At 44.4% G+C, this 26,706-nt stretch overlaps 1 protein-coding gene across 1 annotated transcript; it reads left to right on the plus strand.

Moving 5' to 3' along the window:
* Window positions 1-23,066: 23,066 nt before the first annotated feature.
* On the plus strand, window positions 23,067-25,203 carry LOC147980541 (uncharacterized). Its single transcript, XM_087515653.1, has 3 exons — window positions 23,067-23,212; window positions 24,362-24,638; window positions 24,805-25,203. The coding sequence occupies exons 1-3, from the start codon at window positions 23,067-23,069 to the stop codon at window positions 25,201-25,203; spliced, it is 822 nt and encodes a 273-aa protein (XP_087371779.1).
* Window positions 25,204-26,706: the final 1,503 nt, after the last annotated feature.

Consider the following 26,706-nt stretch of genomic DNA (forward strand, 5'->3'; position numbering starts at 1 on the left):
AGCAATTCCATAGCTCAAAAAATTAAAGTGAAGCACATAGGGCAATTCTAACAAATCATAACATCATTATGGATCTCTCAAATAGGTGTGTCCAGCAAGGATGATTGTGACAAACTAAAAAGCGAATCAAGCAAAGACTCATATAATACAAGACGCTCCAAGCAAAACTCATGATATGTGACGGATAAAAATATAGCTCCAAGTAAAATTACCTATGGTCGTTAGAAGAAATTGGGGATGCCTTTCGGGGCATCCCCAAGCTTACTTGATTGGTTATCCTTGCATATTACCTTGGGGTGCCATGGGCATCCCCAAGCTTAGACTCTTTTCACTCCTTATTCCTTCATCCATCGTGATCTCACCCAAAACTTGAAAACTTCAAACACACAAAACTTAACAAAACCTTCGTGAGATCCGTCAGTATAATAAAGCAAATCATCACTTTAAGTACTTTTGAAAACCCATTCATATTTTATTATTGCATTATACCTGCTGTATTATAACTTTACCATGGCTTATACCCCCGATACAATCCATAGATTCATCAAAATAAGCACACAATGCAACAAAAACAGAATCTATCAAAAACATAATAGTCTGTAGTAATCTGGACTCTGGCCATACTTCTATTACTCCAAAACTTCTGAAAAATTAGGACAACATAGGAAATTTGTATATAAATCTTGTGTAAAAAATTCAGAATTCTATCATGCTTCTTTGATTTTTAACAATTCTGCTACTGGGCGCAAAAGTTTCCGGTTTCCAACAAGATCAAGTTAACTATCACCCAACATGATCCTAAAGACTTTACTTGGCACAAACACTAAATAAAACATTAAAAACACAATCATAACAGTAGCATTATTGTGTAAACACAAAAGAACAGAAATAAAAATATAAAAAAATTTATTTTATTCATTGGGTTGCCTCCCAACCAGCTTTCTTTATAGCCATTAAGATAGGCTTAAGATTTCAACGATGCTCATACGAAAGATAATAATTGAAACACAAAGAGAGCATCATGAAACATGTTACAAACACATTTAAGTCTAAATCTCTTCCTATGCTAGGAATTTTTATAAGCAAACAAATTATCAAGACATGAAATATCTAACATACGCAAGCAAGAAGAATAAAACATTAACAATCTCAACATAACGAGAGGTAATTCAGTAACATGAAAATTTCTACATCCATATTTCCCTCTCATAATAATTACATGTGAGATCATATTCAAATTCAATAATATAGCTATCACATAACATATTCTCTACATGATCCACGTGCATGCAAAGTTGACACTCTTCCAAAATAGTTGGATTATCATCCTAGCCCACTTTTATCAAAAAATTCATAACATTGATCGTTCTCCAAAGTAGTGGGATCATTATTACCTATAGTTGGAATTCTTCCAAATCCACTTTCAATATTATTGCAAACACTATTATCAATATCATATTGATCATGGGGCTTAAATAAATTTTCAAGATCATAAGAAGAATCACCCCAATCATGATCATTGCACTAAGTAGTGGACATAGCAAAATTAGCATCCCCAAGCTTGGGGTTTTGCACATTATTAGCGCAGTTGACATTAATAGAATTTGTAATAACATCATTGCAATCATGCTTTTCATTCAAGGAGCTATCGTGAATCACTTTATAATTTTTTTTCTTTTAACACTTCATCACAATTTTCAGATTCATAAATCTCAAGCAAAACCTCATAAAGATAATCTAGTGAACTAAATTCACTAGCGATTGGTTCATCATAATTGGATCTTTTGAAAAGATTAGCAAGTGGACGAGGATCCATATCAATAGTTTTTTAGCAAGCGAAGATGCAAGAAAATAGAAGACACATGGCAACACAAGCAAAGAGGCAAACGGTAAATATTTTTGTATTTTTTTTGCAAAATCGTATTAGAAGTGGGGAAGATGAAAACGAGAGGCAATGACAAACAAATTAATTGCAAGGAGATGAGAGTTTATGCGTAGGAATCTAATGGATGTTGATGATGTCTCCCCAGTAACGGCGCTAGAAATTCTTCCAGATTGCTTTTATCTGCGTTGGTATTTCCCTGAACAGGAGAGGGTGATGCAACACTACAATGGTAAGTATTTCCCTCAGTTATGAAACCAAGGTTATCAATCTAGTAGGAGAACCAAGCAACAATATGTAAACAGCACCTGCACACAAATAACAAATACTTGCAACCCAATGCGTAAGAGGGGTTGTCAATCCCTCCTCAGTATGGAGATAGATTAAATTGTATGAGATTGGATAAATTGATCTAGCAAAAACAAAAAAATTAAAGAAATAAAAAGTGCAGCAAGGTATTTTTGGGTTTTTGGAATAATAGATCTGAAAAAAATATGATAGGAAATAGACTCGAAGGATCGTAGATTTCACTAGTGGCTTCTCTCGAGAAAAAAAATAACATACTATGGGTAAACAGATTACTGTTGGGCAATTGATAGAAGAGCAAATAATTATGACGATATCCAAGGCAATGATCATGTATATAGGCATCATGTCCAAGATTAGTAGACTAACTCCTGCCTGCTGATACGTCTCCGACGTTTTATGAAGTATTCATGCCATGTTTACAACGATTCCATATGATTTTGGTATGATTTGATTAGAACTAACCCGGACTGACGCTTTTTTCAGCAGAACTACCGTGGTGTTGTTTTTGTGCAGAAATAAAAGTTCTCGGAACAAGTTGAAAATTAACGAAGAATTTTTCTAGAAAATATGAAAAATACTGCAACAAAAAGATACGAAAGATGAGTATCGGGGCCACCACAAGGGTGGGGGGTGCCCCCAGGGTGCGCCCCTCGACCTTGTGATCGCCTCGTGGGGCCCCCTGACGTGAAAATGACGCCAGCTCCTCCTATAAATAAAAAAACAAAACAGAAGGGAGATCGGAAGTTCCACCGCCGCAAGCCTCTGTAGCCACGAAAAAACAATCTAGGCCATGTCTGCACCCTGCTGAAGGGGGCCAACATCACCGGAGGCCATGGAGGAGGAAGCCAGAAGGGTTACCATCACCATGGAGGACAAGGACTAGAGGGAGAACCTTTCCCCATCTAAGGGGGAGGCCATGGAGGAGGAAGTACAAAGGGGAGAACCACCCCCTCTCTCTTGGTGGCGCCGGAGTGCCATTGGGGGAACTATCACCGCGGTGATCGTCTTCATAAACATCACCATCCTCATCTCTTTTATGCGGTCCACTCTCCCGCACCCCGTTATAATCCCCTACTTGAACATTGTGCTCTATGCCACATATTATGATCCAATGATGTGTTGCCATCCTATGATGTTTTGAGTAGATTTCTTTTGTCCTATGGGTTGATTGATGATCTAGATTGGTTTGAGTTATATGTTTTATTTTGGTGCTATCCTATGGTGCCTGATAACCCACAAGTATAGGGGATCTCAACAGTTTTCGAGGGTAGCTAGAGTATTCAACACAAATTTATTGATTCGACACAACGGGAGCCAACAAATTTCCTCGAATATTAGCAGCTGAGTTGTCAATTCAACTTGTAGCGACCCGACCTGAGACGGTCAAGTCTCTATGCTTAAGTGTCATCCCTGGATTGGTATGCTGACACACACAGTACTCGAGGATTTATAACAGAGGTAAATCACATGTATGAAATAATGTAAATACTATTACCTCAATCCAAATAGCGGAAGTAACAACAAGGTTGTGGATTCCCATCAACACCAACGGCAAAGTTGAGTGTATAAATCGTAACCCTAACATATCACTTACTCGTCATAAGAATCCTGCAACATGAGACATCGCAGTCACAAAGGGTCTGTACATTGAATGTACTGGCAAATTCACACCATAGGATAATGATGAATAATGGCTATCACTACATGCATATTTGGCTGGTGGAAAAGCTCTATGTTTATAATGTGTTTGCGAAAAGCCAATTTCTCCCTACTACAAAGGAATATATTTTATTTAACTACAAAGTTTTTTTGAAAAACATTGAGAATGGTACCCCCATCTCAATCCCAATTAAAAGTAATTAGCTACCCAACCAATTAATTTAGAGTGATGAGATCCATATGATAATCCAAGAACCAGATACTCAAGATGTCCATAACCGGGGACACGGCTAACCATGATTAGTTTGTACACTCTGTTGAGGTTTGCGCACTTTTCCCCACAAGACACGATCTTCTCCATTGGATTTCTCGCACTACAAGATGTTTGAGAAACGGATAACCGAGACACAGTCTTTCAGTAGTATTTACTCTAACCCCGGGTAGACAGTACCAACCTACACCCCCTACATCTGCTAGTCTACCACTGGAAGAGTTCATGCAACATACTCAACTATGCTAGAGCCCATAATAGCTTGTGGCTGTACACAGAAGTTTCTAGCATGAATAATCTTATGATCCCTTTGAGCCTGTGTGGCGAACCATAGGATGATCACACGTTATATCCCCGGGATCTCCTAGGACAACACTGGTATATCCCCAGGTGTCTGGGCAAGTCCACTGGTATATCCCCAGGGTACCCCTACCAATTCACCTAGATGTGTATTAAAGTTGCCACCTTAAGTTGAACCATTAAGTAAACAATCTCGCATCTGTCATGGAATACACTCAAACCCAATCCACGTCTACGAATATAGCATGGCAATATAAGCATAACGTAAAAGTAACTCCCAGGTTTGAATGCAGGACAATAGGTTCCTACCTCATCAACTACTTCCCAATACCCACATGTTATCAAATCCTAACCATGCAATGTTTGAGGGTTGAAACTAATGCATAAAAACTGGGTAATGAAAAGTATGATCAAAGTGTGAACTTTCCTGTACTATTGATGAAGATGATTTGCACTCATAATTCCTGATAGTTCTACTCATCACACTCCGGTCAATCTATCGTAAGCAAGCAATAATAACCACACATAAGCAATCACTCAAAAGATCGGAAAGAATGAAGAAGTCAATTCTGAAAGCATCAACCAAGCAAATAACCCTTGCAACATAAAACAATTTCTAAAAGTACCAAAATTATGTGAATTTATCCTTATCATAAAGTTTAAGTCAAGAGCTTCGAATAGCAAAAAGAATCAACTAAATCGGAGTTATAAAACTCAAGTTACGATCAAACGAAGTTCAAATACAAATCTGTTTGAATTCAATTTTTAAAACTTTTGAAAGATATGTTTAAGTTGTTTTACTGGATAGAGGGGGTCGTAACGACGAAGTGGGCGTTGGTTTCGTTGGATTTGGACAAACGAGCAAAAAGTTGCGAAGGTTTGAAGAACACGGACTAATCTGTAAAGAAAATAACCACAGATAGGTCCCTGACCGAAATTAAAAAGAAAAAAAAGGAAAATACTAAATAATGAACTTCTGTTACCGAACGCTAACGAACGAATTCGTTCGCTGCGAAGGTATAAACAGCGAACGTTCACTGAATAGGACTAACTAAAAAGGAAGATCGATCTAAAAGGAAAACCAGTTTGGGCTTTTAGCGGTTTTTACCGTTCGGGCGGCTCGTCGGTTCTACGGGGAAAATAGGCGGCGGCGACGGTTGGTAGATCGGCGGCAGCGACGTGCATCCGGCGACGGCGGGCGACGGTGGCTGCGGGGCAGGGTGCGGCAATGGCGGCAGGGCGGCGGCGCGTGCGGGCGGCGTGACAGAAGTGCGGCGGCGGTGGAGTAGCGGCGGCGGCGACAGCGAGATGCGGCGGCGGCGCGAGGCGAAGCGAGGAGAGAGAGGGGGCCGGACCTCGGTTAGGGGGAGGGGAGCCGCGGTGGCGTGGGGAAGGGGCGACCGATGGCGGGGTGGCGCCGGACTCCGGGAGGAGTCCTAGTCGGCGACGACGGGCGAGGCGGCGCGGAGCTGGGCCGCGGCCTGGCAGGGGCTGGGCTGGCCCAGTCGGCGGCGGGGAAACTTAAAAAAAACACAACGAAAAATAAAATAAAGCGAAATAAAATAAAATAGAACCTAGGCATATAATATATCAAAATTTTCAGAAAAACATTTTCTACCAAATGAACATTATTCTAGCTCCAAATAAAATCCACAATAACTCAAATAAAGCAAAGAGTGCAATAAAATCCAATAAAAACCATTTAAAAAATACCAAAATGACTTCAAATTTATTTCTCTCCAATTTTCTAATATAGGGAATCATTTTACCCTATTTTCCATATATTTTATGTTTGGAGAAAAATAATTTGAATAAAACCCAAATAACTCCGAATTGAAAATAATTTCAAAAGGGATTTTTCAATTTGATTCTCCGAAACTCCCAACTCATATTTCATATGTTTTAAAGAAGTCATTTTATCTTCTCTCGTGAAAATCATTGAGTTGCATAAAGTTTCTGAGTTTGAAATATTTTCAAATGAACTTCAAATCTTTTCAAAACCCTTTATCATTTATTTAAATGGAAGAAGTCATATTATCTTCACTCCAGGGTTTTGTGATGAAAAGAATTTGAATTCATGGAGATCAGAAAGCAAAGGTGAAAGCTTGGGAAAGTCCTTTTATTTCCTCTCATTTAACTTCCAAAAGTTTCAAATTTCACTCACTTTCAGTCAATCAATCACACAACAATCAAACAAACAATCAAAACTATTTATTTAATATAACATTCCAAAATTTAGAATTTTGGGATGTTACAAACCTACCACCCTTAAAATGAATCTCGTCCTTGAGATTCAGAAATGCTATAAAGAAATGGGCTTATTTGGGGGTCTTCTCAAAATCCATTGATCGTCTCCAGGGATCTGGGGTGCTACCACCCTTAGAAGCATGGTTACGGTTCCATCAAAACTCATATACTCCATCCTTATCCTTGACAGGGCCGGTCTTCTCGGATCTTTAGTATAATTACTTCTCTGGCTCTTTCGGTAGTGGCATAACATTTTCCTCAATTCTTCTGTCCTTTTATCTTAGTATGGTCCTTCAGAGACTGGGTCTTCTTAGCTTATAGGTCTGGCGCCAATACTAAACAACTATCGATATCTCATGGTGGTTAACAATTTATGGTTTGTCCTGCAGGAAATGGGTCTGGGCTTCATTCTCACCGTATGACCTACGGTTGGCAACAACGGCCTTGAACAAGGGGGAAAATTATCATACCATTCTAAGGCTCAATAAGGTTTTGATCGTCGTTTCTCTAGTGTAGGTAAGTCACTCAGATTTACCATCCCATATAACAAAGCGAATAACAAGAGTAAGTCGGTATGGTGATCAATCCATCCTGCACCCAAATCATTAACTTGTATATGGTTTAGCGAATATCACAGTCTAACACTCGGTCTTCCTCACCAGCATTGTAGAACATCTCTTGTCGATGAACCAAGCTCGGAAAAAAAATCATTTATTCTGCAAGCCAAACAAACATCTATCGTTCCTTCACAACTCTCAGGTTTTGCGCAACTCCTATGAAATCGTCTATCGATAAAATCGTAACTCCTTCCAGGGTTTTTCCTTTAGCAAGAATGTGCTTGCTTCTTGGCAGGTCTTGGGGCCTGTGGGTTATGGCCCATCTCATCACTTGTAAGCGTTGAACTCATCATCGGGGCAACTGATCATTATTCCAACATCGAGCTTCCTAGCATTCTTAAATCCATCCAATTGTCTCTCTTCCTTCTATTGGCACCAAACTAAGACGTGATACTCAGACTCATCATGGACTTACAGTTGCTCCATATTATCAACCTACTACCTCCTTTACATCCAATAATACTTCATACATTCCTACTCTTGGGGTATCCCACATATCGAGACCAAACTCATACTTATTTTGTCCGAAGTCCACTCCGTGGAATGTCATTAACTTCTCCAGGGGTCAAGTGTCCTCACAGGGGTACTACCACCTTTAAAATGCTCCAATTCTTCAATAGACCATATTTCTCATATCCTCAAAAATGGTCAAAATCTTTCTTCATAGAGTATTAAGTCATAAAAATCCAATTCAATAGCCGTGATAGTAACTTTATTGATTCTCAAATTATTACCATCTCCTGCATTTCCATTACATGCCTCAACTCAACACCTCAATAATAAAAGTTGTTCCCACTACTACTACTACTACTATATTTCTTCTGTTGCAAACTCAACTAATTATCACAAGTCTCCTTCTCCTTGGGACAATCTCTGGCAAAGTGCCCTGCTTCATTACATCGAAAACATATTACTTCCGATAAGTCTCGTGGTTTCCTTATGACTACATGGCCTCCTTGGGTCCTCGGATTCCTTTTTGGGCAACTGCTGAAGTAGTGCCCTGACTCCTTGCACCTGAAATAGGTGATCTCACTCAGGTCCTTCCTGGAATCCAATCTATGTCTCTTCCTGGACTTTTCCATTCCAATCAGGGCTTCTATTTCCTGTGGGTCATACAACTTCTCCAGACATGGAAAGCATTGCAGCAAGCCAATAATATTGTTTAGATCAAAACTATTCATTTGGATATATAAGATCTTGACAGAATCTAACACCATTGATAGGCTATCCATGGAGAAACTCTTCATCGAGCATAGCACATAATATTAGTACAAAACGTGTACTCCGAGATGATATATAACTTATGCGCAGAAATTTAAAATGCGGCTTATGGTTACAAGTGTAGAGGATAATATAAAGTACCTGAAGAACTATGGAGCCAAACACCATACTGAAATGAGCACAGAGATCATGTATTACACCCAAGGTCTCCAGTTTAGGCACAGAGAGGACGGTTATTTGCGACAGTGAATAACTAGAATCAAGGATCAACCTTTGAAGTGAAGGGGCATCTTGGATGATGAGCTGCCTTCCGTAAAAAATCGAATTCTTACAAGGTTAGGCGACTTTATTTGGAGAAACCGATTCTAACTGTGAAAACAAGCACCAAGCACTCCAGGGCAGGGCAACTGGAGTGGATGATGTTGTGCAATGAGGCCTCCGATATACGAACCCGCATAAGTGAAAGTTTCTTGAGAAATGGGAGTCGAAGGTTTAGTACCAGATTGTCTGGTAGGTAGCACAACACAAAGGTGGCAGTGTGGAGAGAGGAGGAAAACCGCGAGATGGACATCGGTGCTGAGGGCACAGGTACATGGCGTTCGGTATCTGGTAGGTGATTTCTAGGGGAATAGTAGAACTCAAGCCGCGGTAGTTCTGTGAATTCAGGGGATTTCAGCCAGGCGTCCATCGTGCAGAGCATCGTATGCTTGCTCAGGTAGCATGACAGGATGTATAGGCTTTGAACGGAGCCCTGGTGGGAGGAGATGATGGCTCTGGGGATTTCAAAATCATTGAAGAGAGATAGATGACGACAATCGAGATTAAGGGGCACGACGCGCCATAGAGGGTGCCACCAAATTGAGAGAACTTGGGTGCGGCAGCAATCCTTGGTGGGGAGAAGAGAGATGATCTCCCCAAGGGCGTTGTTTGGGAGATCACCGATGCGGTCCACCCAAGATTCTACGACTTCCTAGGATCCGGTGGGGGCGGGGTCGCCACTTCTTCCCACGCTGCCGGGTGCGGGATCTACAATAGGTGTCGCCGCTGGCGGGAGCCTCATCTTCTTGGTGTTGAGGACAGCCGACTCCATTTTCCTTGAGGGCGTCGCGTCGCGCTCACGGATTTGGGCGAAGTAACGAATGGCGAGCCTAGTTGTAGTGTGAGTGAAAAAGAAGGGGAGCTGGGGGTTTTCTGTTGTAGTGAGGAAGAAGGGGAGTTGGGGTTTTCTGTAGGAGTGAGGTGAGGAATTTGGGGGTACTAGTGGAGCGAGCTGACGTGAGGTGGGTGGGAGTGAGGAGGAAGAAGAGCACCCAGGTTTTTTTGGGGGGCAGTGTGCTGGGTGTGTGTAGCGCCTCTCATTAAGTAAATATGTGGGATTTTGAATTGATTTTATTATTTACTAGGGTGGATGTGCTGTTTTGTCTTGGGCCCAGAGAAACAATTACTACTAGTACAGTGGAGACACTCTACAGCTGTAACGCCCTCAATGCGGCTATATCTCCTACGTGTCGAAGCGCGACTTAGAGGCATAACCGCATTGAAAGCAATGTCGGAAGTAAGGTAAGCTTCACAACATCCCATGTAAATAGATAAAAGGGGGAAAGGTACATAGTTGTCTTACACTCGCCACGTCACACAAATACATGAATAACATTACAATCATCCAATACACTCATGGTCCGCCTACGGTACCAAAATAAAAGATCAACCCCCACATGCGACACTGTCCCCGATCGCCCCAACTGGGCACCACTACTGATCATCAGGGAAAGACACATAGTAACGGCGAGAGTCTTCGTCGAACTCCCACTTGAGCTCAAGCGCGTCATCTGGAACGGTATCGTCGGTCCCTGCATCTGGTTTGGAAGGAATCTGTGAGTCATGGGGACTCAGCAATCTCGCACCCTCGCGATCAATACTATTTAAGCTTATAGGTAAGGCAAGGTAATATGTGGAGCTGCAGCAAGCGACTAGCATATATGGTGGCTAACCTGTTCACAAAAGAGAGCGAGAAGAGAAGGCAAAGCACGAACGAAGAACTATGATCAAGAAGTGATCCTATAACAACCTACGTCAAACATTACTCCAACACCGTGTTCACTTCCCGGACTCCACCGAGAAGAGACCATCACGGTTACACACGCGGTTGATTCATTTTAATTGAGTTAAGATTCATGTTATCTACAAGCGGAAATTAACAAATTCCCATCTACCCATAACCGCAGGCACGGCTTTTGAAAGTTCAAATCCCTGCAGGGGAGTCCCAACTTAGCCCATCACAAGCTCTCACGGTCAACGAAGGATATTCCTTCTCCCGAGACATTCCGATCAGACTCGGTATCCCGGTTCTACAAGACAACCTCGACAATGGTAAAACAAGTCCAGCAACACCGCCCGAATGTGCTGACAAATCCTGATAGGAGCTGCACATATCTCGTTCTCAGGGCACACTCAGATGAGCCAGACGTCGGGTAGGCCAGCCCAGAGTTGCCCCTGGTAGCCCCGGACATCGCTCAGTTGTACCAACACTTAGAGAAACACTGGCCCGGGGGGGGTGGTTAAAATAAAGATGACCCTTGAGTCCGCGAAACCCAAGGGAAAAAGGCTAGGTGGCAAATGGTAAAACCAATGTTGGGCATTGCTGGAAGAGTTTTATTCAAGGCGAACTATCAAGGGGTTCCCATTATAACCCAACCACGTAAGGAACGCAAAATCTGGGAACATAACACCAATATGACGGAAACTAGGGCGGCAAGAGCGGAACAAAACACTAGGAAAAAGGCCGAGCCTTCCACCCTTTACCAAGTATATAGGTGCATTAAGATAACAAGATAATATAGTGATATCCCAACAATAAACAATGTTCCAACAAGGAACGATCTCCAATCTTCACCTGCAACTAGCAACGCTATAAGAGGGGCTGAGCAAAGCGGTAACATGGCCAATCAACAGTTTGCTAGGACATGGTGGGTTAGAGGTTTGACATGGCAATTTGGGAGGCACGATAAGCAAGTGGTAGGTATCGTAGCATAGGCATAGCAAAAGAGCGAGCATCTAGCAAGCAAAGATAGAAGTGATTTCGAGGGTATGATCATCTTGCCTGCAAAGTTATCAGAGTTGACTTGATCCTCGTAAGCAAACTCCACGGGCTCCTCGTTAGCGAACTCTTCTCCCGGCTCTACCCAAACAAGACAAACAAGCAAAAGGAACACAATCAACCACGTGCACTGCTCAAACAAACATGATGCAAACATTGTATGCTATGCGGGATGCGATATGTGATGCATATGCAAGATTTGACAAGTAATGATTGAACCTGGCCTCAACTTGGAAATCCAAGAGTGCCACTGGAAAGGTGAGGTGATTTCGGTTGAAATCGATATAAAGATCACCAGAATCGGATGCACGGTTTGGAAATGGCAAGCAAAACAAATATGGCATCGGTCTGCGATAACCAACAAGTAGCCATCTAAAAGCATCAAGATAATTATGCTACAGCACCCAAACATGACAAAAAAATACATGGCAGGGATCCACTCATGATGCTTGACAAAATATGAACACTTATCTACGGCTAATTCATCCATTAACAGGTTCAAACAAGCATGGCAAAAGTGCAATTGATAACAGGTTTCAGACTTAGTGAAATAACATAAGTCTAGAATTTTAACATCAGGTAGCACACTTTGGAGCATGAAAAACTATATGCTACAGGAACTTTAAATGGCAAAGCAAGACATGTCATGAAGCTACTCAAAGCACTTAACAAAAGTCCCTTAGTGACCTTGAGCCAAAAGGGATCAGAAAAAACAATTGCAAGCATGTGAACATGGCAAAAACATAATCAGATTACAGACTTAGTGAAAAACTGGAGCATGCAAATCTGTTAACGAGTAGGCATGTTCACGAGCTCGATGCACTCACTACAGAGCATGGCATGACAATCTAAGAATACACCCATCAAGAATACATGGCATAGAAGCTAGACATGGCAAGAACAACAACATAGCATGCACGGATCAATAACAACATCCTCGGCTAAATCGCTAACAAGTCAACAATCTGCCAGGATTCACGAAATAGCAAAAGTAAATCTCGATTGACTCAAGCTAGGGTGCTCCATAATTGCAAACAAAGGCATGGATGGATAGAGCACCACAATGTTAACAAATCATCCTTACTGATCATCCTCAAAAGAGGCACGGATCACTAGGAAACAACATGAACATATGGCATATTGACAAAAAATCAGATCAAGGACTTAGAGAAATTCTAAGTCCCTGAAATCAACATTACCGATTACGCTACTTTGCAAGCTTGTGCTAGTCACCACACATATCAAAAAAATACATGGTAAGCACCTCTATAAAGATGGCATGGCATATAACAAAACTCATGTAGAGCTCAGGAGCATATCATGCACACAATAATCATGGCAAAAATGACAAATATCTATTTGATGAAATAGATCTGACAATTATATCACATAGCTATCTTCCAACAGCATTTCGGGCATCAAGCTGAGCTCAAATGAAAATGATGCAATGAGATGAAATGATGTACTCTCTGTGATGAACATTTTGATATGCTACACGCCCAAAACGGAGCCACGGATGAAAAGTTACGACATGATGAAGTTGCCTAAAAATACTGAAAAAACTGGGGACTTAGAGAAACGAAAGTCAACCTAGGGTTTCCTCTCAGAGCTGGATCGGGGCGGCACATTTCCCGAGGATCGCCGGAGGAAGCACTGTTCACCGGAGGGGCTCGGGTCGCCGGACTTGGAGGTTTCAGAGGGGAGGAGAGGCCGGGGCGGCGCCGACATTGAGCGGGAGCTCCGGGCGGCGAGGTCTGCGCGACGGGGCGGCGACCGAGGCGGAGGAGCGGGGCGGTGCGGCGGAGTCCGGCGATGGCCAGAGTGCAGGGTCGCGGCGGAGCACGGCGCCGGCGCGAAAGAGGAAGAGCGGCGCGGGCGGTACGACAGAACGGGCCGTGAGGGGCTTCCCGCGGGCCTCGGCAGGCCTCGGGCGGCGCGACGAACTGGGGACCCGCCCGGGACACGTGGCGCGCCCTGGTTCGTCGCGGGCGGCAGCGGCGACTTGTCCGGCCGGCACGGACGTGTCCGGCGCGGCGCGGTGGAAGAGGAGCTAGGTTAGGGTTGTTTTGGATCTGGAATTTTTGAGGGAGATGCTATTTTATAGGTAGAGGGATCTAGGAAGCTCCAAATGAGGTGCGGTTTGCGGCCACGCGATCATGATCGAACGCTCTAGATGATAGAAGGGGTTTAGGTGGATTTTGGGCCAGTTTGGAAGGGTGTTGGGCTGCAACACACACGAGGCCTTCTCGGTCCCTCGGTTAACCGTTGGAGTATCAAACGAAGTCCAAATGGTACGAAACTTGACAGGCGGTCTACCGGTAGTAAACCAAGGCCTCTTGGCAAGTCCTGGTCCAATCCGGAAATGTTTAACCCCCACACACGAAAAGAGGTAGAAAGGACCACCGGAGGAGATAGGAGCGCCGGAATGCAAAACGGACAACGGGGAAAATGCTCGGATGCATGAGACGAACACGTATGCAAATGCAATGCACATGATGACATGATATGAGATGCATGACAAAGGCAAAAACACACGGAGACAAAAACCCGAACCCGAGGAAAATAAAATAACTTAGCGCTGGAAATGGCAAGAGTTGGAGTACATATAAGGTAAATTACATCTGGGGTGTTACAACACTCCACCACTATGAAAGGATCTCGTCCCGAGATCTAGGACTGGAAAAACGCCGGGTACTCAGAACGGAGGTGATCCTCGTGTTCCCAGGTGGCTTCATGGTCGGAATGGTGTGACCACTTGACTTTGAGGAATTTGATTGACTTATTGCGAGTCTTGCGTTCAGTCTCTTCAAGAATAGTAACTAGGTGCTCACGATAAGAGAGGTATTCTTGGAGATCAATGTCTTCAAAGTTGACGGTGCGGTCAGGGGTCTTGAAGCACTTGCGGAGCTGAGAGACATGGAACACGTTGTGCACATTTGCAAAGTTTGAAGGAAGCTCGAGGTGATAGGCGAGATCGCCTCTCTTGCTGACGCTCTTGAAAGGACCCACGTATCTAGGGGCAAGCTTCCCTTTGATACCGAAGCGACGAGTACCTTTCATTGGAGAGACGCGGAGGTAAACATGGTCTCCGATCTCGAAAGCCAAATCACGATGCTTACTATCATAGTAGCTCTTCTGGCGCGATTGCGCTGCTTTGAGGTTATCACGAATGACTTTGCACATTTCCTCTGCCTCTGTGATCAAGTCATTTCCAAGAAGTTGACGTTCACCGGTCTCTGACCAGTTAAGAGGAGACGACACTTCCTGCCATAGAGAATTTCGAATGGGGCCTTGCCCGAACTTGCTTGAAAACTGTTGTTGTAGGAGAACTCGGCATATGGAAGACAATCTTCCCACTTCATACCGAAGGAGATAACGCAAGCCCTGAGCATATGTTCGAGAATCTGATTGACACGCTCGACTTGACCGCTAGTTTGAGGATGAAAAGCTGTGCTGAAGCGGATGTTGGTGCCCATGGCCTTCTGAAAAGAATCCCAAAACTTGGAGGTAAAGATGCTGCCACGGTCTGAAGAGATCAACTACGGAATGCCGTGCAGGGAGACAATTTGAGAGGTATAAAGCTCTGCCAATTGAGCTGCTGTGATAGACTCTTTGATAGGCAGAAAGTGAGCCACTTTGGTGACTTTGTCGATGACAACGAATATAGCATCATTGCCACGCTTGGACTTTGGAAACCCAGTCACGAAGTCCATCTCAATGTGGTCAAACTTCCATTCTGGAATGGCAAGAGGTTGGAGGAGACCAGCTGGTCGTTGGTGTTCTGCCTTCACTCTTCTGCAGACATCACATTCATTCATGAACTGAGCAATCTAGTGCTTCATTCGAGTCCACCAATAAGCCTGCTTGAGGTCCTGGTACATCTTCGTACTCCCAGGGTGGATGGAGAGGAGTGAATTGTGAGCCTCGTTCATAATGACTTCACGAAGGTCACCTTTAGGCACAACAATGCGATCCTTGAAGAAGAGAGTATCCTTGTCATCAAGGCGATAGCACTTGTACTTGGGGTTGACTCTTGGCAATCCCAATCTTCACCTTCTTCACCATAGCATCAAGAAGTTGAGCCTCGCGAATCTGATCTTCCAAAGTAGGAGAGACTTGAAGGTTGGCGAGGAAACCTTGACGAACAACTTGCAGATTGAGTTTGCGGAAAGCTTCACAAAGCTCGGGTTGGTAAGGCTTGAGAATTAGACTATTGCAGTAAGCCTTCCTGCTCAATGCGTCAGCAATCACATTGGACTTTCCTGGAGTATATTCGATGCTCGGATTATACTCTTGAATCATTTCGACCCAACGAGTCTGCCTGAGGTTGAGATTAGGCTGAGTGAAGATGTACTTGAGACTCTTGTGGTCAGTGAAGATGTCCACTTTTCTTCCCAATAAGAGATGTCTCCAAGTCAAAAGAGCATGCACAACTGCCGCCAACTCGAGGTCATGAGTGGGGTAGTTCTTCTCGTTGGGCTTCCACTGGCGAGAGGTATAAGCCACAACTTTCTTCTCTTGCATCAACACTGCACCAAGACCTTAAAGAGAGGAATCGCAGAAGACCTCGAACGGTTTGGATTCATCAGGAGGAGTCAGAACTGGAGCAGTGACCAATTTCTCTTTCAAAGTGTTGAAAGCGATGTCACATTCCGGAGACCAAACATACTTGACGTGCTTCTGGAGAAGGTTGGAAAGAGGCTTCGTGATCTTTGAAAAGTTCTCAACGAACCTTCGACAGTAGCTTGCGAGACCAAGGAAGCCGCGGAGTTGCTTCACGTTCTGAGGTGGTTCCCAATTCACAATTGCAGACACCTTCTCGAGATTCACCTCTATGCCCTTGGCAGAGATGATATGCCCAAGATAGAGAACCTCATCGAGCCAAAACTCGCACTTTGAGAACTTGGCGTAGAACTGATGTTCTCTAAGCTTATCGAGCACCAAACGCAAGTGCTTGGCATGATCTTCCTTGTTCTCCGAAAAGACCAGAATGTCACCGAGGTAGACCAAGACGAAGTCATTTGTGTAGGCGTTGAAGATGAAGTTCATCATGCGAGAGAAAGTCGGAGGAGCGTTGACGAGGCCAAAAGACATGACAGTGTATTCATATGAACCATAGCTTGTTCTGAAAGCCGTCTTGGGAATATCTTGCTCATGGATTCGAATCTGGTGATAGCCCATACGGAGATCAAGCTTGGAGAATACTTGAGCACCTTTGAGTTGTTCAAACAGCTCGTTGATGTTGGGAAGTGGGTACTTGTTCTTAATAGTCTTCTTGTTCAATGGACGGTAGTCAACACAAAGTCGGTCCGTTCCATCCTTCTTCTTCACAAAAAGAACTCCACAACCCCACAGAGAAGAACTAGGTCGGATGAGACCCATTCGCTCTTGAATATCGATTTGGTTCTTCAGCTCCTTCAACTCTTCAGGTCCAAGCTTGTAAGGACGTTTGCAAACAGGTTCCGTGCCAGGCTCAAGATCAATGACGAATTCAACTGGCCGGTGCGGAAGCATTCCTGGAAGCTCTTCTGGAAAGACGTTTTGATATTCGCAAACGACTGGAATTTGAGAGATGGCATCCAGTTCACCCTTCTCATTGAGAGAAAACAGATGGATGGTATCATCACGAGCGGCAAGACAATTACATCCTCAGACGAATGAGTCAATTGAATCTGCCTGGCAGCACAATCAAGCTGAGCCTTGTGCTTAGAAAGCCAATCCATTCCGAGAATAAGATCAATATCCGAGTTACCAAGGACCACTGGAGAGGATAGAAACTTGTAGTCTCCCAACGTGATAGTAACATCCGGGGCCATAGCGCTTGCATTCATGAATTTACCCGGAGAAACAACGGATAACTGTCTAGGCAATTCTTGTAGAGGCAACTCATGCTTAGAAACAAATGGTCTCGAGATGAAACAATGCGATGCACCAGTGTCAAAAAGAACTTTTGCGGGAATATCATTAACAGGAAGGTTACCCATGATGACATCTGACGAGTCCTCTGCCTGAGCTGCATTCATCAAGTTGACCTTAGCAGACTTGGGGTTATGCTTGACCACAGCTATACTTGCCGATCTCACAGGAGGAGGAGGAGGGAGACGCCTCTGATTGAAGCATTTGTTGGCATAGTGACCCTTCTGTTGGCACTTGTTGCACGTGACCTCTGAAAGCGGACGGTGATACGGAGCACTCGATCTTGGAGCTTGAGACGAAGTCTTGTTCTGAAAGCCAGGGTTGGGTGGGTGGGAAGATCCACTGCCACCTTTGCTCTTCTGCTGATAAGGCTGACGGAACGGAGGAGGAGGAAGCCAATACTTCTACTGCTTAGCCACTTGAGTTGAGGAAGAAGGAGTAGCATCTCTGACTCGCTTCTTGGAAGCATCACACTTCAGCTGAGCAGTCTCTTGCTTCATTGCCATGTTGTAAAACTCATCGTACCTCTTGGGCTCAAAGAGGACAAGAGCTAGTTGGATTTCTTCTCTAAGACCACCCCTGAACTGATATATCATGCTCTTCTCGTCAGGGACGTCCTGCTTAGCAAAACGGGCGAGCTTCTGAAACATCTTGTTGTACTCGTAGACAGACATAGAGCCTTGCTTCAGGTTGCAGAATTCCTCACGCTTGCTTTCAGCCACGCTCTGAGGAATATGATGAGCTTTGAAGTCTTGACGGAATTCATCCCAGGTAATCACACGGCCTCCTCTGGAATCTTTGTACTGCTGAAACCATTCTGCAGCTTGGTCTTTGAGTTGGAAGGAAGTGAACTTGACAAAGTCCTCAGGCCTGACGTTACTGCACTCGAAATGCTTGCATATGTCCACGAGCCAATCATCAGCGTCTGTTGCCTCAACACAATTGTTGAAGGTCTTTGGCTGGTTAGCAAGGAACTGGTTGAGTGTAGCAAAATGATTCTGATTGTTGCCTTGACCCTGGTTCCCTTGGTTGCGCTCTTGAAGAAGTTGCATGATCAGCTGCGTGCTTGCATTGGTAGCGGCCATCACAGCTTGCCATGCCTCCGGAGGTGGAGGTGGTGGTGGCGGATCAGGATTTGGAGTCGTGCGCATTGGAGGAGCCATCCTAAAGAGGTTGATGTCCATTAGCACATTGACAGACAAATATTGAAGCTGAATCAAACGGGTTGAAATTGCAACATATAGTCTTCACATCCGAACAAAATGAACGAATGCATTCCAATTGAAATGGTCACATATCCATAAATTGAGAAGCCACTTAGAATTTAGGTAGAAGAATAAAACCAACAAGGTACGGAACAAGAACGAATACTCGGTAAAGATCACCCAATCTCAAACCAAATATCCGTGGAAGAAGAACTAGAGCTACAAGAATTCCCACCTATGAATCTCCCGAACCTTTCCGGTTATGCAATCAGGTGTTGGGGATACAGCGGAAGCATAATAACTCACCCAAATCTAGCAAATCCTACATCCAGCTGTATCCATCCTTCAACACATAACCGAGAAAAACTTCGGAAATCATCTACCTCAACCTTCGAAAAGCATCCGTTATACAAGTTATGGCAATACTCCCGAACTCCCGCCCTAGTACTGGGTGGCGTCGAGGTTATCTCACCAACAACTGCATAAAAGAGATTTTCAATGTCGGCGAACCTAAACTCAGGTATTCAAGAACTGCAACGATAAAATTGTGACGACAACACCACGGAGCTCAACTCCCCGGGACACTGCCACAACCCCTAAATGACAGGAGGCACCAAGAACAATGTTCTCGTCACAAATCGATCGGAACGATTCCAAGATACCCGCGTGATCCTAAATTTTTTTTAGTGAAATTTGAGAAGAGAAGAGTCAAAACTCTACGTCAGGATGCCTCACCAGAGCGATGAAGGGACTGGGGAGTAAAAAGAATTCCTAACTCTCTGATATATAATTCCTAAATGACTCAAAACATTTTTCTAGACTCGACAACGCCAGCTATTCGATCAAGCAGGGGGGCTCCTAAGGTCGGGGAATGCTCAGATTACCAACTTGTAACGCCCTCGATGCGGTTATATCTCCTACGTGTCGAAGCACAACTTAGAGGCATAACCGCATAGAAAGCAATGTCGCAAGTAAGGTAATCTTCACAACATCTCATGTAAATAGATAAAAGGGGGAAAGGTACATAGTTGGCTTACACTCGCCACGTCACACAAATACATGAATAACATTACAATCATCCAATACACTCATGGTCCGCCTACGGTACCAAAATAAAAGATCAACCCCCACATGCGACACTGTCCCCGATCGCCCCAACTGGGCACCACTACTGATCATCAGGGAAAGACACATAGTAACGGCGAGAGTCTTCGTCGAACTCCCACTTGAGCTCAAGTGCATCGTCTGGAATGGTATCGTCGGTCCCTGCATCTGGTTTGGAAGGAATCTGTGAGTCACGGGGACTCAGCAATCTCGCACCCTCGCGATCAAGACTATTTAAGCTTATAGGTAAGGCAAGGTAATATGTGGAGCTGCAGCAAGCGACTAGCATATATGGTGGCTAACCTGTTCGCAAAAGAGAGCGAGAAGAGAAGGAAAAGCACGAACGAAGAACTATGATCAAGAAGTGATCCTATAACAACCTACGTCAAACATTACTCCAACACCGTGTTCACTTCCCGGACTCCACCGAGAAGAGACCATCACGGTTACAAACGCGGTTGATTCATTTTAATTAAGTTAAGATTCATGTTATCTACAACCGGACATTAACAAATTCCCATCTGCCCATAACCGCGGGCACGGCTTTCAAAAGTTCAAATCCCTGCAGGGGAGTCCCAACTTAGCCCATCACAAGCTCTCACGGTCAACGAAGGATATTCCTTCTCCCAAGACATTCCGATCAGACTCGGTATCCTGGTTCTACAAGACAACCTCGACAATGGTAAAACAAGTCCAGCAACACCGCCCGAATGTGCCGACAAATCCCGATAGGAGCTGCACATATCTCGTTCTCAGGGCACACTCAGATGAGCCAGACGTCGGCTAGGCCAGCCCAGAGTTGCCCCTGGTAGCCCCGGACAACGCTCAGTTGTACCAACACTTAGAGAAGCACTGGCCCCGGGGGGGGGGGGGGGGGGGGGGTTAAAATAAAGATGACCCTCGAGTCTGCGAAACCCAAGGGAAAAAGGCTAGGTGCCAAATGGCAAAACCAATGTTGGGCATTGCTGGAAGAGTTTTATTCAAGGCGAACTGTCAAGGGGTTCCCATTAAAACCCAACCGCGTAAGGAACGCAAAATCCGGGAACATAACACCAATATGACGGAAACTAGGGCGGCAAGAGTGGAACAAAACACTAGGCAAAAGGCCGAGCCTTCCACCCTTTACCAATTATATAGGTGCATTAAGATAACAAGATAATATAGTGATATCCCAACAATAAACAATGTTCCAACAAGGAACGATCTCCAATCTTCACCTGCAACTAGCAACGCTATAAGAGGGGCTGAGCAAAGCGGTGACATAGCCAATCAACGGTTTGCTAGGACATGGTGGGTTAGAGGTTTGACATGGCAATTTGGGAGGCATGATAAGCAAGTGGTAGGTATCGTAGCATAGGCATAGCAAAAGAGCGAGCATCTAGCAAGCAAAGATAGAAGTGATTTCGAGGGTATGATCATCTTGCCTGCAAAGTTATCAGAGTTGACTTGATCCTCGTAAGCAAACTCAATGGGCTCCTCGTTAGCGAACTCGTCTCCTGGCTCTACCCAAACAAGACAAACAAGCAAAAGGAACACAATCAACCACGTGCAATGCTCAAACAAACATGATGCAAACATGGTATGCTATGCGGTATGCGATATGTGATGCATATGCAAGATTTGACGAGGAATTATTGAACCTGGCCTCAACATGGAAATCCAAGAGTGCCACTGGAAAGGTGAGGTGATTTCGGTTGAAATCGATATAAAGATCACCGGAATCGGATGCACGGTTTGGAAATGGCAAGCAAAACAAATATGGCATCGGTCTGCGATAACCAGCAAGTAGCCATCTAAAAGCATCAAGATAATTATGCTACAACACCCAAACATGACAACAAAATACATGGCAGGGATCCACTCATGATGCTTGACAAAATATGAACACTTATCTACGGCTAATTCATCCATTAACAGGTTCAAACAAGCATGGCAAAAGTGCAATTCATAACAGGTTTCAGACTTAGTGAAATAACATAAGTCTAGAATTTTAACATCAGGTAGCACACTTTGGAGCATGAAAAACTATATGCTACAGGAACTTTAAATGGCAAAGCAAGACATGTCATGAAGCTACTCAAAGCACTTAACAAAAGTCCCTTAGTGACCTTGAGCCAAAAGGGATCAGAAAAAACAATTGCAAGCATGTGAACATGGCAAAAACATAATCAGATTACAGACTTAGTGAAAAACTGGAGCATGCAAATCTGTTAACGAGTAGGCATGTTCACGAGCTCGATGCACTCACTATAGAGCATGGAATGACAATCTAAGAATACACCCATCAAGAATACATGGCATAGAAGCTAGACATGGCAAGAACAACAACATAGCATGCACGGATCAATAACAACATCCTCGGCTAAATCGCTAACAAGTCAACAATCTGCCAGGATTCACGAAATAGCAGAAGTAGATCTCGATTGACTCAAGCTAGGGTGCTCCATAATTGCAAACAAAGGCATGGATGGATAGAGCACCACAATGTTAACAAATCATCCTCAAAAGAGGCACGGATCACTAGGAAACAACATGAACATATGGCATATTGACAAAAAATCAGATCAAGGACTTAGAGAAATTCTAAGTCCCTGAAATCAGCATTACCGATTACGCTACTTTGCAAGCTTGTGCTAGTCACCACACATATCACAAAAATACATGGTAAGCACCTCTGTAAAGATGGCATGGCATATAACAAAACTCATGTAGAGCTCAGGAGCATATCATGCACACAATAATCATGGCAAAAATGACAAATATCTATTTGATGAAACAGATCTGACAATTATATCACATAGCTCTCTTCCAACAGCATTTCGAGCATCAATATGACCTCAAATGAAAATAATGCAATGAGATGAAATGATGTACTCTCCGAGACGAACATTTTGATATGCTACACGCCCAAAACAGAGCCACGGACGCAAAGTTACAACATGATGAAGTTGCCTACAAATACTGCAAAACTCGGGACTTAGAGAAACGACAGTCAACCTAGGGTCTCCTCTCAGATCTGGATCGGGGCGGCACATTTCCCGAGGATCGCCGGAGGAAGCACTGTTCACCGGAGGGGCTCGGGTCGCCGGACTTGGAGGTTTCCGAGGGGAGGAGAGAGCGGGGCGGCGCCGGCGTTGAGCGAGAGCTCCGGGCGGCGAGGTCTACGCGGCGGGGCGACGACCGAGGCGGAGGAGCGGGGCGGTGCGGCGGAGTCCGGCGATGGCCAGAGTGCAGGGTCATGGCGGAGCGTGGCGCCGGCGCGGAAGAGGAAGAGCGGCGCGGGCGGCGCGACAGAACGGGCCGCGGGGGGCTTCCCGCGGGCCTCGGCGGGCCTCGGGCGGCGCGGCGAACTGGGGACCCGCCCAGGACACGTGGCGCGCCCTGGTTCGTCGCGGGCGGCGGCGGCGACTTGTCCGGCCGGCACGGACGTGTCCGGCGCGGCGCGGTGGAAGAGGAGCTAGGTTAGGGTTGTTTTGGATCCGGAATTTTTGAGGGAGATGCTATTTTATAGGTAGAGGGAGCTAGGAAGCTCCAAATGAGGTGCGGTTTGCGGCCACGTGATCGTGATCAAACGCTCTAGATAATAGAATGGGTTTAGGTGGGCTTTGGGCCAGTTTGGAAGGGTGTTGGGCTGCAACACACACGAGGCCTTCTCAGTCCCTCGGTTAACCGTTGGAGTATCAAACGAAGTCCAAATGGTACGAAACTTGACATGCGGTTTACCGGTAGTAAACCAAGGTCGCTTGGCAAGTCTCGGTACAATCCGGAAATGTTTAACCCCCACACATGAAAAGAGGTAGAAAGGACCACCGGAGGAGATAGGAGCGCCGGAATGCAAAACGGATAACGGGGAAAATGCTTGGATGCATGAGACGAACACGTATGCAAATGCAATGCACATGATGACATGATATGAGATGCATGACAAAGGAAACAACACACGGAGACAAAAACCCGAACCTGAGGAAAATAAAATAACTTAGCGCCGGAAATGGCAAGAGTTGGAGTACATATAAGGTAAATTACATCCGGGGTGTTACAACAGCTACCCAGAAAAACAATTACTACTAGTGCAGTGGACACACTACCGCTTTTGGTTCCTCCTAGGTCATCGAAACGTCTCCCTCTACTAAATGTCATTTTACTTTTGTTGACCAACATGCGGGCCATGCTGCGTGCGGGCTCAAATGTCATCCACCAAATTAGAAGGAAGTATGTAGGCGGAGAGTCACCCCGGTCATAGCACGGCAGTTACGAGCCGTCGTATCACAAAACCCCACCTCCCAGCAGTCTAAGTTTCATGAACGAAGCAACCATCATTTCACTCTTCACTGAATCCCCTTCTCCCTCACCGTCTTCAAGAAAGCCAACACTCGCATCTGGCACTATTCTTTTCTCCCAACGAAGGTAAGGTAAGTGGATCCGTGATATTGATATATTTTTGTTTAGAGAAAAAAAGAACTTTTGCAAAGCAGTAACCGATCCTCACTCTCTTTTTGTTTCATTGTCATTGTGATTGTGTTTTCCTTTCAGTGGTCTCCTAGTATTCGTCAGTTTCATGATGGACCAAGGAGAACCAGGCAAAGCTCTGCCAATATTGGAGCAGACGCAGGAGGCTGATCCCCACGAGATAGAGAGCTCCAAGAAGATGGAGGCAGCCACTGAGCCGACCCCAGATATGCTCATGGCCACTACTGAGATGGTCAATGCGCTGTTTGAGGTTACAGCCCCCGTGGCACTGCAGGAGCAGTTTTCCCCCTTCGAGGATGTGTCCCCTCCCCCCCCCCCCCCCCCCGCTGAGCTGCCCAAGGTGATTTTCTTATTTGCTGATCTCGAATGTGGTTTTTCATATAAGTATGTGGTGATGAATAATGCAAAATTTTATTAGCTTCGATGCCATGCTATACATAGTGGTTTAAATAACTTATGTTTCTTATACTGGAAAGTAATTCAGAATTTGTTTCTATTTCAGTTAGAGCCCTGATGCAGACAAGGATTGTGTGGTTGTACATGTCACTCGCTATGAGGCGGATGACTTGAATATACACACTGGGAAAACAAAGTTCTTAGGCCGTTGGATCCTGGAAGCCATCTGCGCTTATACCGATGTCGAGTTGTATTCCAGCCTCACTATTGTCAGGTGTGTTGTCCAGGGTGTACTGAAGCACAAGAAGTTCAAAGCTACTCCTTCATTTGTGAGGCATATTGTTCTTGTCATGCTTATGCAGGAAGATGACGTGGCATGCCTCCACAAACAAGTTTATGAGTGGCAAGGCCACAAGGTTATCTTCATGAAGGTCCACAGGATTGAGCTGCTGCCGGACGTCCTCGATGATGTTCATGGCAAGGTCCGTCTTATGTCCAGCCCGAATTAGATCGAGGCATGAAATAGTTGCCCCAGCTAGTGTTTAATAGTAGTTTGGATTGTGTCTAATTATCCGAACCTTGCCTATTATCAAGGCCTCTAGGGCTAGTACTCTGTGTGAATCCGTCTATGGGAACTGCTGCTACTTTTGTATGCCCGTGAATCATGTGAGAACCATCGTAATTGTTGCCGAAACAGATGTGTCCTCACTTGTTTTTTCATGAATATGGCATGGTAAGACATAAGTTGTCACGGTTTATCATACGAGCAGTGTGTGTTTGATGAAATAGAGTACTCGTTCGAGAACTGTGCGTCGACGTATACATAAGTACTTGTAAACACTGTTGGTGCTACCCCACTTGTAAGAAGTTGTGCAAAACACGGCACATTGGCTCAGCTCGCTTCAACACTAGGCTATCGACCAGCTAACAATCAATAATCTGTTGTCTAACATATAAGCAACTATGTATCTTGTTACAGTGGTTCATGCAGTTAACTGAGGCCACAATGTAAATTCCAAACATTCACACGCTAGTCCAGTGTTCATGTGGAACACTCAAATTAAACTCGGCTTCATAAAAAACTTGAAAAGCATAAGTTAAGCAATTTTATACATCTCAATGATTCATAGAACATAACAAACATATACTTGTTCACAGCAAAAGACAAAGTTGTGAGAAGGTTTACAAATCAGGAAAAAATAAGAAAGGCTTCTCTAAGCAAAGGGCCTCCCGACAGGCTTAAATTTCCTGGAGTTCACTCTGGTTTTTTCTTGTTGCCACCATCCAGGGTTAGGTTCTCTCATTCCAGAATAACCAATTATAATTGTGTTCTCAGCTGGAATGTTGAACTGAACCATGTAGTGTACTGACAAGGTGAAATTCTTGTGCATTCCACTAAATTTAAGCATCGCTATTTGCAGAAATAAGCAAACAACAATGCCTCTTGTCCACGCACATGTCCCAAAAACCTCTATGCAGTCGTGTCAGCTAGTCCTCGGTCCATGAATCAACTTGTAGAAAGTGCATTCCGGACTAGGATGCAGTTGTTTTCGCTCGTCACTGCACTGCAATCAGGAAGTAAAACGCACGAATCAGCTTCGTTTAGATTGCGTTGGTCATTCTACCTAGTTACTACCAATGTAGGAATACCTGGAACACTGGTGGTTAGAGGACCGCAGCTAGGAATAGCCATCTCATTTTGTGCAGGTGTACTAAACTAAGGTGTGTACTTTTGATTGCGCAGATAGAAACGATATGGAGACAGGCATCCCTATTTGCGCAAATATGAAATACGGTTATTTAAACAGTGACAGATATTTGCAGTGGCATATGATTAACAGTAGCATCTACTGTGTTATAATTGGCACTAGATTGACAGTATGAAAGTGCCCTTAAGTAAGTAGCATCACGTCACACCAACACTGCCACTAGATTAACATGTAGAACAATAGCATTAGTATTACTGTCATGAGAGTAGCACATGGTCAGCAAATATGCAATCAAATTTGCGC

Source organism: Triticum urartu, chromosome 3A, assembly GCF_056163025.1.
Source record: "Triticum urartu cultivar PI428250 chromosome 3A, HENAU_Tu73, whole genome shotgun sequence".
NCBI lineage: Eukaryota > Viridiplantae > Streptophyta > Magnoliopsida > Poales > Poaceae > Triticum > Triticum urartu.

Excerpts from the sequence above, each read along its gene's own strand:
- LOC147980541 (XM_087515653.1), top strand. The coding sequence starts at position 23,067 with ATGGCGGAGCGTGGCGCCGGCGCGGAAGAGGAAGAGCGGCGCGGGCGG. Across the intron at positions 23,213-24,361 it reads AGGACACGTGGCGCGCCCTG|TGGTCTCCTAGTATTCGTCA; the intron begins GTTCGTCGCGGG and ends TTTTCCTTTCAG. Across the intron at positions 24,639-24,804 it reads CCCCCGCTGAGCTGCCCAAG|AGCCCTGATGCAGACAAGGA; the intron begins GTGATTTTCTTA and ends TATTTCAGTTAG.